We start from the raw sequence: 14,113 nt of genomic DNA, 5'->3' as shown, positions 1-14,113 counted from the left end.
CCAGGGAGCCACTGCAGCAATAAGAGTTCTGGCTTACAGGAGCTGCTAATGGAACAAAGTTCCTTCTGTCCCTGGTGTGGATTGAGATATGGCTGGGCGGTGAGCTATTGACCCAGTACAGGATGTCTGTGGGATGGGAGGGAGATTTTCTTGGACAAGAACTTTGAGAAATTCTGCAGGAGAAAGTTCTGCAAACAACTGTATTTAATCTCGGTTTCTGCTCAGATGTGGATGCTCGTGGTTTGCAAAATTTGTTCAAGAAGGGGTCAGTCGTGTAACTCCATCCTGATGGACACCGGAGGCATCTTACTTCTTTATGTAAAGATTTGAATGGGGCAAAATAACTATCTGGTGCCAGTGGAAGTGAACTCTGAGTATTGGCTAGCCTCAGCCTATGGTAGGTTCAATAACAATACATGTGTGTATTTTATGCTCCCAGTAATAACCCAATTAGAGGCACTTTGAAAGGAGATAGTGCTTGATCTTTTTGTTGAAAAGTTGTCCAAAATGCATGAATCTAAGAGAAGAGAGAAAAGAACAAATTCTTTGGAGCTCACATCATTAATAATGTTTGGACTGAGCAAACAGACCTTGGTTCAATAGGTTCTGACTCTCCTTTATACCACTTATCGGAGGATTAGAGAAGTACAACTAAGAAATTCTGTGCACACAAACTTTTCGAGTTCCTATTTTTTTGCTTATCTTGCCACAACAGTCATTAAACTATAAAACATTTGTTAAAAGCCTATGAAGCTATTAGGACCCCTCTGGCTAAAATTACTATTGCAAAAAGAAGGCTTGCAGTATTGAGAGCTATACCCATCTGTAAGGTCCTAACCTGGAGACACTATTTATTTTTAAATCTGTCTCTTCCATGTGTGCATATCTGCAAAAAGTTGATTCCTGGGGGAGGATCCAGTTTACCTCAAACCTGTGAGTGTCAGCGGCTGAAGCTTCACTCTCCATAACTGGCCTACACGTACCAACACCAAATGTGATTTATTAAAAAATAACATCAAAGTAGTACTGCAGTATGAGAAATAATTATATAGTATAAGGAGAAGTATGGGATTAGGGTTGGGTAAGAAACTGTAGTAGTCACTGTTGAAAATCTTGGGGTAAGAAATGTGCTGAGAAGGATGTGAAAGGTAGTGGGGTGTTCTAAGTAACCATTAAGATACGTTTATACTGTACCTGTAAGAACCGAGTGAACTATAATTTAGATGCATATTTTCTGATTTTGACTAGAATGGTTGGTGAAGGAGCTCTAGTCTCTGAACTGATCAAACCTGTATTTTCCCCTCTAAAGACTGGTATGACAGACTTGTGGTCAGACCTATGTCAACTTCCTTGATAAGGCTTATATTTAAAGAAAGCAAAGTCTCTTCTAGCACAAAAAAAAATGCAAGGGAAAAAGGACTAAGGAATAGCAGAGAAGATGAAAGCAGTAAGGAGATGGGACTGGGTAGCAGGAGGGTTGTAGGAAACAGAACAGAGGAGGACAGGAATGAGTTGAAGGGTTATTTGTTAAGTGTTCTCTTTCACTTAAAAAAACCAAACCAAAACAAAGGCTTCTAGTTGGACTAGCTGTATCTGCAAGCTCTGGAGATCTGTAGTCTAATAGGTCACTCCAGAAGAAGACATACTACTTGCTTTACTTGGAATGGAGGGTAGATGGATGATGAGACGTGCATCAGTGCAGTGGCGGGGGGGGAGCAACCCTCAGCATGCTGGGAAAAATGTGAACAACTCGTAAGGATGTTGCTGTTATTTGTTCCGGTGCCTAATATTCTAGACAAAGAGGGCTGTTCTCTGTATTTCTTTGTGTGACCTTATTGTGTATTTGGATATATTTGCTGGTGACCTGGAGTTTTGGATGGGCATTGGCTGGAAAATTTTTCCTTACAGAGATTGTTTTCCTGTTTCATAATAGGAGAAATTTAACTCTTCTAAGAAAGGACAAGTGGGGCCTTATTTCTGTGATAATGCCAATAATAATAGTTACTATTTTCTTGTCCAAACATTCTTTCCACACAAATGACACTTTGTACAAAATATATTTTTTTCCAAAAATATTTAAATTCTTTTCTAAATGCAGTGGGAGTTTTGACATTGATTTATTGGTTGCGGTATCAGGCCCTTGAGGGGAAAAAGGCAGTATGATCTCCTTTGATCTTCTATTCACCTTCTTGCTCTTGTTATTTTCATTTCAGTGAAACTTTTCTGTACAAGGATGAAGTTGCTGTCCTGTCCTCAGAACCTCTGGTGGCACTCCCTCATTTTGATACATGTGAGCATAACTTCAGTTATCTTTTTTGGCACATATATACAAGTAGTTGAAGCAACTTCATGTGTGCTGACGGCAAATAGAGACAAGGATACCCCTTCTAACAGAAATGGGTGATGAAGTGGCAGATGCCAGGTTACTGTTCATATCGTAAACAATTCTGGCTAATGTTGTTTGCATTTCTGCTTGTTTATACCTTAATTGGTGAGATGAACCTGCACCACACATCTAAATTCTCATTTTCTGGTCGCCAACATCACCTTTCCCTCATGGTGTTGGCAGCAATAGGGCCAGAATCTGGCGCTGCTCACTGGGCTACATGCTAGGAGGTTTGTCTTCCCATTGAGGAGACAGTAGTATCGGCTCTCGGTGGAGACCTTCTTCTGCCCTTGCCCTGTGGCGTTGACAAGTGGAAGGGAAAGATCTGGAGCTATTGCCTGGGCCTGTGCTGTGAATGGAGGCACCCTGTATCCCTGATCCTCTGGTCTTGCAACCAGGAGAAGCTGTTTGAACTCATCCCAGCTCCTTCCCTCCCTGTGCATTTGGGTGTCTTTCTAAAAGAAACAAAGCCATGGAGAGAGGTTTTATCTTGATATTTGGGGATGACGTGGGCACCTGGGCTTTTGAGCTGTGGGGTACATGGAAGAGCTATGCCTGCCCTGTTGTGTGGGCGTGGCCTCTGGGAACAATTCAGGCTCATAGGAGAGAGAGTATGGGAAGGAGAAGAGAAGACTGGAGATGGAAAAGCATCTTAGATGTCATTTTGCCTCAGGGATAAATCTGCAAGCTTCTGCAGGATCTGGGGAAGATGGAGCTGGAAAATTATGTATTTAAAAGAGCAAATCAGTGGGCTGTTTCCTGTTTAAATTCCATAATCAGTATGGCCTGATAGGGCTTCAGTTATATACTGTGGTTGAAATGACCTGACATGTCTTCCATTCATGCGGTTTCCCCTCTGCACAGATACATGGTGCATACGTTTGACATGCTAACATAGCACAAGGTCTGTTGCTGTCCGTACAGAGCAGCTGAGATATTAGAAATAGTTATATAAATATGGCCAAAAGAGATAACAATAAATGAGCTTTCCTACTTGGTCGCTAGCAAAGAGCGATATGTCTTGCAGCCAGCCAGATGCTGGCTAAATGAACAAACCTTGCAACCTCTTGAGCTGGTGTACTACAAAGGGAGTGAGTGCCAGGACTGGGGACCATCCCTGGAGAGGCCCCGGCCTTTCCCAGGAATTCCTTCGCCTCTTGTGCATCACAGCCAATTCCAAGTGCTGCAGTAAGACAGAGTCATGCCTCAGACCTTTCCAGATCCTATAGGAAACAGCTAGTACCATGAACCACATCCATATGTTGTCAGAGCTGGCTAACCCCCCTTGTAGTCAAAACTGCAAGCTGAATAACTGAAACCTTGCATCAGATCTGGAAAACAAACCGTTCTGTTTCATACCCCATCACCATCCCCAGTATGGATAGCAGGGATAACACTTCAGCTGGCAGCGTTGGCCATGAGGTTTAACAGAATGCAGCTTATTCTTCCATGACTCTCAGTCCTGGAGTGCTGACAGCAAGGGACTAGAAGTGGGCCAAGGAAATTGATGCTGGATGTGAGTCAGGTACAAGGCTGAATTCAGCTTGGATTTAATGTTATTGAAATACCACAGGTGGTTTCTGTTAGGATTTGGCCTCATATGGCAAGCCTTAAGTCAGGTCAGCTGTTTAGTGAGATCCAGCATTGAATTCTCATGAGCATGGTGAGTTGAGTGAGATTTCAGTCACACCTGAAGCAAAAAATAGTCCCTTTCCTGTATGGGTGTGAACTTGGGACCAGAAATCACAGGGGCTGGTGCGAAGTGTACATAGACATAAGAGTGGGCTTGGGTGTACACACATTTTAGTTTTCTTTAGCTTAAATGGGATTTGTACCAATGAGCTGTAGCACAGGTCTGACATTGGGTCCTGTGACTGGAGGTTGACCCTTTACCCTGTTAATCCAAGAGTGGTTGTTTTATCAACTTCCAGTTGGTTGCAGAGGAACCTCAAGGTGTATTTTCAGAAAAGCCGTGAGAATTTTTGAGACTGTGAGTCAGAAACTGCAGCAGCTCATCAGGTCATAAGTTATGTCCATGAATACGTTGAGGCTGAGCCATGTGGGAGCCCTCCACAGCCCACCAGAGACGGGCGCTGAGATGCCTTTCATGCAGTTGGCTCTGGTTTATCCTGTGCTTTTTGGACCTTTCATTGCTTGTGGCTGTTCTGACAGTTATTGTGAAAGACCGACCAATGCAAAGAGAGGGACTTTCCAAGCTGTTCAGGGACTCAGTTTGCTATGTGTTGATCAGGGTTGGCTTTTGCTAACCTGGTTTGGTTAGAAATGCTCTGGAGAAGTGCCAGAGACTGGAGGAAGATGGAGTTACAACCATGGTTAGGTATGAGCAGACTACGGTCATACTGCCGTACTTCCAATGTGTTAGACCACAAAGCAAGGATGACTTCTGTGCTTTCCAAGACAAGGCGTATAAAAGGAGAAAAACATGTCTGTGCCCGGGTCAACCTGATGAGCCAGGAGCTCAGAGAAATCTGTTGGTGTGAGATAGACTAGAGGTGACATCACCAAACCTTGGTGCCATAAGACTCCGGAGAGTGTGTCGTGTCATGCTTGTCCGTTTTGTTTGTCATGAAATAATATTACTCCTTTTCCCCTATTTTGTCAATATAGAAAGTACACTGGTAGGCAGTTCCTTCTGATACTTTTCACTTATACTTTTGAGGTGTTAAAGAGACAGTAAGAGTTGGAATTGATAGCCTTTTGTGTAGATCTATGTATTAGAATGGCACCATTTGTCACTTAACGCAAATTCTGAGCAATCTTCCCTCGAATCACACAGACTGTAAAATACTACCAAAAAAGCTCTCTAGTGAGAAACTAGGAATTGCCAAGTGTTATATATCAAAGGTAGGTACACTGGACTTAAAGATGGAGGAAATAAAGCCTTTCCTTGTCTGTTTAGACCCTAGAGGAATCTGTAATGGCTACAGGGGCCAGGAGGTAGTACCAACCACATCCTTGATTTTTTAGGCTCAGTATTAGTAGGAACTGACCCTAGTATAAGCTTCATCTCTGCTTTGTTATGGGCCAACTCAGTCACTGGAGATTTGATCCAGTATGGTCATTAATTAGCTGGTTTACTAGCTCATTTGCATTTGTATCTATGATTTAATAATTGTGTTCTATTATTCTTGATTAGTTCAACAGCAAAAAAGTGACAGTTATTTCGGGGGGAAGCTGCCTGGCTTATTAATTTCTAATCAATAAGAAGCAGAGAGGGCTGGTTTTTTTTTTCTTTTGAGTTTCAGCAGGGCCAGTCACAAAGGTACAGGGATTTAGAGCTATTTGACTCTATTTCTAAAAGACGACTTTTCTCCTTCACACTAGTTTGATTTTTAAATATTCAGCCTGCCTTCTTCCCCCTCCTCCCCATACACAGAGTATTTGGAGGAGTCTGAATCTCAGCATCTGGTTTTTGCTATCCTTAGCCAGTAAAATGATTGAATATGGCTTCCAAAATACACAAAGTGCGCAAGAGCTGGTTTTTACCAAAAGGCTGCTTTTTGCAGAGTCATTTTTTGCTTATAACTACGTACTAGCAAAGCCTGAGGGAACTGTAAGTTGGAATTGTGGAGCCAGAGAGGTGGTCTTGTGTGTGGGGTTTGTTTTGGTTTTGTTCTTTTTTTTTTTTTTTTTAACCCCCTCAAATTTCACCTGTATTTCTGAGGTCGAATCATAAACAAAGAGTTTCTATTAAACAAAAAAGAGAAGTGCAAATCCTTATCCTCCAGCTCTGGGTTTACCCAGGTATGCAGCAATATCATTTTATCACTGAGGCATCCACTGTATTAGAAAGCCTTGTTTACACGAGCTTAAGCCCCCGGCTGACGGATAGAGCTGTTTCAATTTCCCTCAGTCATTCCCACTACGGATTGTATATTCAAGGGAAAATCCTCACCGCAATACTGGACATGCCACGCTCTTAGCCGACTGACGTTTATTAACTAATACAAAGTTGCAAATGATGTACCAACACAGCTAAACAAAAGAGCCCAGTGTTGAGCCTAAATCAAGGTCCTAAATCATAAGCCGTGGTGTGACAAACTGCACGATGTTTGCCAGTACTTTTAAAATGGGGCTTTCTTGCCAGGCTGAGAATCCATAGAGCCCGGCCAAAGAAAACAATGGGAGGGAGCCAGGGTTCTCCCAAGCCTTGGCATGAAATCCACAATAGTAGCTTTGGCCGAGGTCCATGGACTCGAGCACATGCTCCATAAGGTCACTTCAGAACACCATAATTACTTGCTATTTACTTAAGTGGGTTTTGCAGACAAAAATAATAATAATAATAATAATAAAAAAAGTGCCACCAACACAGCTTAGGGACTCTGTTACGATCCCAGACCTTTGCTGTCTCAGAGCACCCCGTCTCTGGTACCGCACGATGGAGGGGGGAAGCATGGTCCAAACAGCTAAATAATAGCAGTGACCATAAGTAATATGGCATGCTTGGGGAGTGAGAGTGGACTTTATGTCCTGGCTTGTCCTCGAACTTGTCAGCAGTGTTTGTCGCTGCCATTCAGTGGCTGTTTACTGACCTTTGGGGGTTGAATTCAGGGGTCACTGCTGAGTTCATCTAAGGCGAGCGTTTGCTTTTTCAAATATCCTCTTCTCTGCATCCTCTCCTTACTGGCAGTCCTGCCGGAGAAGTCAAGATCTGAGGAGATTGTTAGGGCTGGAAAACAGCCCCGAATCCGAAGTCTGGTTCTGAACAACTCAGAGTGGGACAGGGGACTGAAAAGCCAAGCTTATTCTGAATTTCAGAGCCTGGACTGGATGGTGCAAAAACCCCTCTGATCCAATATGTCTGGTCCTGAAGCTCACAATTCAGGATGTTTGCTAGCAGGACCCTATATGTCTCTTACCCCTAGAAATGATCCCTCCAGGGCAGGGGAGGGAGAGCGTCTGAAGAGCCTTGTCCTGCCTCTGTCCAGGGCTGTCTCTGCTCTTAAGCGTGGAGTCTCCAGGACTCAGCCTCAACTCACTAACACTCAGCCTTTACAATTTACATTTAAAAAAAGAAACCACATTTGATTATTCAGCATTCTTCTTTTACATTTTTATTGCCATTTGCAGAACTCCTCTGAAGGCCAGAGGAAACCTTTTTGCTTGACATATTTAATATTTTAGCACTTCATAGTGTCTTTGGACAAAAATGTCCAACATGCACATGTGTTTTGGCAGCGCTGCTTGTGGCCTCTGTTCTGTCTCTGGCCTTGAAGCAAAAGAATGAAAGGAAAAAAAAAAAAACCAACCCAAACCAACCCTTAAACTGGGTCAGCATGGTTCTTTTTATTTTTGTTGATAGCTCCATTTGGGATTTATGCATTGATAGAGGAGAAGTAGGGAAAAACATATGCCCCAAGCATATGTCCTTGAAAAACAATGTCACATCTTAATTTTCTTGGGCTGCCAATGTGTGCATTCCATGCTCTCTGTGATGTAGAACTAATGAAGATAGAAGTGCAAGAAAACCTATAATCAAATCCAGTACATACCAAGCATAGCACACCAAGAAGCACACCCGTCTGAAATCTCATGGTGCTGGAAGAAAAATCCAGGCCATGCAGCCACGACAGTCCAGTATTTCTAGCTTGTGATTATTTAGGCAGGGTTCTGCATCCACAGAAAAACAAAACCAAGCAAAAGTGCTTCCTGGCATTGCTTTGTGTCAAATACTTGTAACCAGCGATATTTGGAGAGAGGCTCAAATACGCAGAAGCGCAGTTGTTAGAAAAGACTAAAGGCGCGATTTGAACATTTTCTTCTGGTCGTTCAGGATCTGTTTCCCTGTGCTTTAATCCCTTGTGTACATCCCAGGAGCTTTGCGCATATAAACTGTGTATTGCTGATACCATGGTGATGATTAGTAACCCCAAAAGAGACCAGCCCTTTCGGCCAGGACACTCTGTGAACCCAGAGCGAGGGGTGTTCGCTCCGGCGCACAGCGCTGGGCAGCCCTGCCTCCCCGGTGCCAGCACTCTCCTATCTGCCTGTTTCCACCTGTTTTCTTTTGGTTTAGGGCATAAATTCCTCCTGGGAGAAGAGGTTTGAGGGTTTTTTTACAGAATTCTGTGCACACAGTGATTTGCACATGAGATCCTGATATCTGAGGGGGGTTCCTGTGGTAGTGCCTATAGCAGCAGCGGTAGAAATAATAGCAGTAGTAATAATAACAATAATAACCTAAACCAACAGCTGGTGGGAGAAGCAGCAGAAATGTGATGTGACTTTCCAGGTGTCACATAACAGCTCAGTGTCAAAGCCCTGAAAATAAAATCCCTGTGTATCCTGTCTGCCAGTCCAGTGCTCTGTGCGGGAGAGGACAGCACTGGCTGGTGACGTCTCCTGATCTGGGTTGATTTACAGTCTGTGCAGATTCAGGGAGAAAGAAATGAATAATACAGATCGTTCTTTATAACTGTGGATTTCCATTTTTGCTGTGTTATTTTAAACCCTAACCTTAAAATCCTGTTAACCTTCAATCCTGTTAAACCTAACCCTGTAAATCCTGTTACCTTCTACCCCATACTATTGTAACTTAGCCAGTATTTTAGCTGCCTTGTGCTTTAAGAAAATGGCTAGTTGTTGAGGCATTAGCCCAGGGGCTGGGAATTTTTTTTAATTTCCAAGTCCCCATTGTTTTCAGAGATCCCCTGAAAGTCACTTTACTTCTGTGTCTTTAGGTGCTCACATGTAAAACAGGAGTCTCAACTTGTCTGACAAGTGTTAGATAAATGCACAGAAATTTGGAGATGCCCCAAATTTCCTAGCTTGTGGTTTTTATTATCAGGGTTTTTTAACCTTAGTGATTTGCAGATGCCACCCATCACTTATGACTGGTCCTTGCCAGGCATCTAGGACCTGCTCTGGGTTTCTTTGCCATCGAATGGTCCAGTCTTCACTAGGAAGTTATTTGTCCTTGTGCATAGTGATCCCCCCCCCTCTTCTCCAAAATGGGCTGATGGAGCAGTGCTGCATGGTTGTGAGCCCATCCTCGAAAGACTTTAATCCTTCAAAGTAAAAGTGAGATGCTCACCTTGTATCAGCTCCTCTCATTGTGCTACACCCTTGTTTGTGGGCTGCTGGGTTCCTGCTCCCTTCCTCCCAAGCATGCTTGGTGAGCCTCTGTAGAGATGGATTTTTCTTCATCTTCCCACTGTCTCAGTCTTGAAGGGAGCCATTCTGGGGAATATCACAGCATTGTGGTGTTATCATTTTGCAAGAGTGTTGAAGTCAACACATGTTTGATGTTAGCTTTGGCAGGGCCAGGTTCATATCAATTGATACTGTCCCAAGCTAGGGGAGGACAGTTATTTACCTACCACTGACCCAGTGAGTGAACCCATGTTTACACAGGGAAAAGTATGGAAGTGGTTAATTTGAGATGGTTGGGCAGGCTTCTCTCTGCCTGTCAGCTTTACATCCCTCCCAGATGTGACACCTGATAGGGAAGCCACTGGTGGGAACTGACAAAAGGATACAGAGGAGGCAGATAAGGAATAGCATGAAATTGTCTTTTGCTTCCCTGTGAGTGCAAGGGAAGAAACCAGCAGGTGTTTTCAAGGGGCAAATGGCTTGAATTGAACACCAGAAACGCAATTCTCATCTCTCAGGATAGTCTTCTTAAGCCTCTTGTGAACCTAACTTCTTGGCTCTGGACAGCAGCTCAGTATGGTTGTTGAGTAGATTCAGATATCTGCACATCTGTAAATAATGAACGATAGCAATTACATGTTCTTTCTGAAAGACAAAGCAGTACATTGAATACTGTTGGCAGGGAGCAAAGCCCAGGAGGACCAAGCTTATGGCTGCTGATTTGAACCGTCCCCTCTAATAGAGGGGCACAGTTGTCACGGTGGACTTGTCTGAAACCTAGTGCTTCCAGCCTTCATGGTTCCTTTTCCTTCCACCTTTCCTGTGGTTCTTACTCAGGCAAAGTGAGGGCTGACTAGTGTTGGAAGGATTTGCCTTTCCATTCCCTCCTTCCCTCTTTTGGCTTTCTTTTCAGTGCTCCCTTCTTTAAAAAATACATGCAGCAGCTTTGAACCACAGACCTGCAGAATGCAGATGGGGAAACTGAGGCACGGGGAAAGGTACAGTGCTGAAAGTGGCATGGTGTCAGTGTGGGAATGAGCAGCAGAACCAGGCAGAAAGCCAATCTCTCCTGATTCCTTGACCTGTGCTCAAGCATTAGAGATGGATGCCATTTCATTTCTGGCAAAATTAATAAATCCTTGCATGTATTGTCCCTGGCACATTTCATATGCATTTTGAGCTTGTGAAGAGCCACAGATAGCCTTCTGCAGTACAGTGAATTTCAGAGTCTGGCTTACCTTTTGCACATTTGGATCCTCTGCGCTTGCCCATCCCAGGACCTGTTTGTATTGTACGTTTAAACCCAATAGTGGGGAGTAAGCCTGTTTTGGTGCAATGAGTTCATACATGGAACCATGCCAAAGCTTAATGAGCGATCAGAAAGGTGAAGGAACATTCAACATGCTCATTGGTCGCTGCTGCTGCTCCCAGGGGTGTCCCTTAACCCTCTGAGTTCAACACTATATTATGCAAGTTTTGTTTTTGAGCGTAGTGGAGTGTGCAATTGTCCCTTCAGTGACTTGAACTCCGAATGTTCAAAGACCACTTGGGGATCAGGGGGGCAGAGGGGGAAGCCCAAGCAGATGAGTGATCTATTTAGGCAAGGTTCACATTGATTTCACTTTCTGTTTGGTTTGCATAACTACCGCTAACATGGGCACCTCTTCCTTCTGCACCAAACTCCAGAACTGCCGGCAGGAGGTTATCATACTTCTTGGATGTTAGTGATCTCTTTGTTACGTGGTGAAGCCTTCTAGGCACTGAGCCTGATACATTTGGAGTTAGGTTCCAGCTACAATAAGCTAATAAGTGAAAATAATTGGCTTTTTTACCTCCAGCCAGGATAAAATTCCCCAGTTCCTCATTCAATATTCTGGAATATGAAGTGACAAATTCAGAAGACAATTTGCTTGGGACTATCTAAAAGGATAGAATGAAAGGAGTGCTGTTATTAATATACATAATCTCTAATGTATAGAAATGTATATGAAAACTATGATGAGACTTTTGCCACATACTGCTCTTCCCCTGCCCTGCCCTGTCCTGCCAGCCAGCAGCAGAGAGCAGACCCATCTGCCAAGGGGAGCTCCCAGGGGGGTGCGGGAGGCTAATTCTGCAGTTCCTGGGTAACGTCTGATGGTTACACAGGCGCTTGGGTGGCAGTGGTGTTAGCCATGTAGGCAAAAAAAAATGCAGGGGAGAGACAGGCCAGACCTATGTGTCTGTACACTTAGAAATGTGGGCCATACAAAAATGTCAGGTTTGGAGAAGAAGATAGAGGGATGTGCTGGCTTGGAGATTTGGCCCCGGACCAGGAACATTGCTGAAGGCAGGGTGGGAGCTCCCTGTTACAGACAAATGCAGCTGTGGTTAAGGTGGTTCTTGAGGGCAGTCTTTGTTCAGGCAGTTTAAAAAGAAACGTGTAAACTTACACCTGCAAGAAGTGCATTTGTGTGGGTCTGAGCCAAACCCCATGGAAGTCGGGAGGAATCTTTCCACTGACTTCAATGGGCTTTGAGTCCAGGTCCCAGGTGACTGGTTTGAAGTGACACGTAGACTATTTTTGTCTGACAATTTTTTCCTTTCTGTATTTTCCAAAAACACCAGTAAGAGAAGAACAAGTAAAAACTTCATCTGTTTTGCTAAAGAAGAACTGAAGGTTGTATTATTCACTAGTATCCCAGGGCTGTCTGTACGGATTGCGGGCTGCATAGCTGCAAAATTGAGAGGTCTTTTTTTTAAAATGTGATAAGTAATCTAAGCTATTTACATTCTTGTTCTACAGATTGAACCAATGGAATGGAAAGATCTCTGGAAACATTAACAAATGTGGTATTTACTTGCTTTAGCGCATTACTGATTGCAGTAGGCGTATGAGATAATTTTTTTCTACATTTGTAGAAACAACTAACAAATTCTGCAATGATCTATGAAATAGGACACTCGCCAGAAGTAGGCTAACACAATGGCTGGGAGTATAGGGCTCACTGCATTTCAGTTCTGTTTCCTTGAACTTCCCTTTATCTTGACTCTTCTTCTTCACCCATACGTGGTGTGGGCTCTCCTGCTGCCATCAGTAATATTGATCAGTGGAGGCCTCCGACTCTGTGATCAAGGCATTAAACATAAAATTCTTCTCTACCGCCTAGAAGTTTCAAAGGAGTTGAAAGCTGTTTTGTGGATAGGTGTTGTTCTAAGGGAATTTACAGTTGAATAGTTGTAGAATGGAATGGTATACAAACTTTCTTGTTGCTGTACAAGGAATGTGTAAGAAAGCACTGACTGATGCATCTCTAGAGATATCATGCAAGAGCTTAACTCAGTCATCTTTTTTAATAGAAACTTGGATCTCAAGCACTACTCGTGTAATGACAGGCAAAAGGAAAAACTAACAGCCTTGCTTTCTTTCAAAATCCTTCAGTAGGCTTTAAAGAGGGGCTTTGCTAACAGCAATTATTGGGAGTGCCTTTCCCAGAGTCGTCATGATCTGAATGACCAGTAAGAGAGAGAGTGGCTCCCCTTGAATCTGGAGGGGTGTCTGCAGGAGCTGCGACCCCTCTCTCTTGGTCCCCTCTTTTAACCCTGCTTCAGCTAATGTGCATCCACCTGCACGCAGATGTGGTGTTGGTGCCCTGGTGTATGGATCCTGGGAGCAGGGTGCAGCAGGGACAACCCTTTCACACGATGGCAAGTCCCAAACCTTTCCTGCATGTCCTACTTCCAGTAGAAGACTGGCTTTTAGAGCCTGTAGCTGCCCCCTTATAATTTTTGCTAAATCACGGTCTTCCAACATACAGTTTACACTTTCACAATGCTTTGCAACTCCGTCTGCAAGAATTTGTCTCTATATTTAATGTATTTTGCCCTTTGATTAAAACTTTTGCTGACAGCACACTTGGCTAGGGACGCACCAGCTCACAGAGCAGGGTATATGATGGCAAAAGAAGTGTGTTGTGTTCTGAAAGAGCTATTATTACTGCTTGCATTTCCAATCACAGAGCTGGACTTCGGCTTGCTACTTCACAGATTCCAAAACCATAATTACTGGCTGCTGCCTCTGCTGTGAAACACTTTATTAAGTCTTTAGAGTCATTAAGGATTTTCAGGAAATTTATGGGAGCTCAGGTCATGTTGCCTGTTTGTTTATATAGCCCAGGATCTGCCAAAAATGTGGCCTGTAGAGTTTCTGTAGTGAAGCCTGTGCTCACCCACATCTGCTTAAGAGACTGATGGAAACTGCCTGTTTCATCTTACATTGCCCTATCTTTGCATGAGCTGTCGTGGGCAGTGGGATGCAGCCCTGCATCAAAGAGCAGAGAATGATTCCAGGAAAATTAAGTGAAGCTGTTGGACTCGGAGCCGATTTCTTGCTGGAGACAGTGACCTCTAGAGCAGTCGAAGTCTGGACGCTGGTGCTATAAGCTCAAGTAAAGCTGCCACTGCCTGCAGCGGGAATAAGGACTGAGCTCAGAATGAGTAAGAAACCTGGGAATTGGTCCCAAGTGTTTTAAGGGACTACTGTTTTCTCCCACCTTGGCTCTAAGGGAGCCAAGGGGAGTTAGGGGCTTGCACAGCTGCTTGAGCCAGACAAGGTGTGGCTTTATATGGGAT

The 14,113-nt window shown here is 43.8% G+C and overlaps 1 protein-coding gene across 1 annotated transcript in view; it reads left to right on the top strand.

The window, feature by feature from the left end:
* BNIP1 (BCL2/adenovirus E1B 19kDa interacting protein 1) overlaps nt 1-14,113 on the top strand; it is a 178,551-nt gene that overhangs the window by 132,187 nt on the left and 32,251 nt on the right. The window contains exon 4 of the mRNA XM_009318550.1: nt 2,214-2,290. Coding sequence (XP_009316825.1) covers nt 2,214-2,290 — 77 coding nt within the window. The remainder of the gene's footprint in view (nt 1-2,213; nt 2,291-14,113) is intronic.

Source organism: Pygoscelis adeliae, unplaced genomic scaffold (assembly GCF_000699105.1).
Source record: "Pygoscelis adeliae isolate BGI_AS28 unplaced genomic scaffold, ASM69910v1 Scaffold42, whole genome shotgun sequence".
In the NCBI taxonomy this organism is placed as follows: domain Eukaryota; kingdom Metazoa; phylum Chordata; class Aves; order Sphenisciformes; family Spheniscidae; genus Pygoscelis; species Pygoscelis adeliae.
The sequence above is the reverse complement of the archived record's forward strand: the minus strand, read 5'-3'. Positions and strand labels throughout refer to the sequence as shown.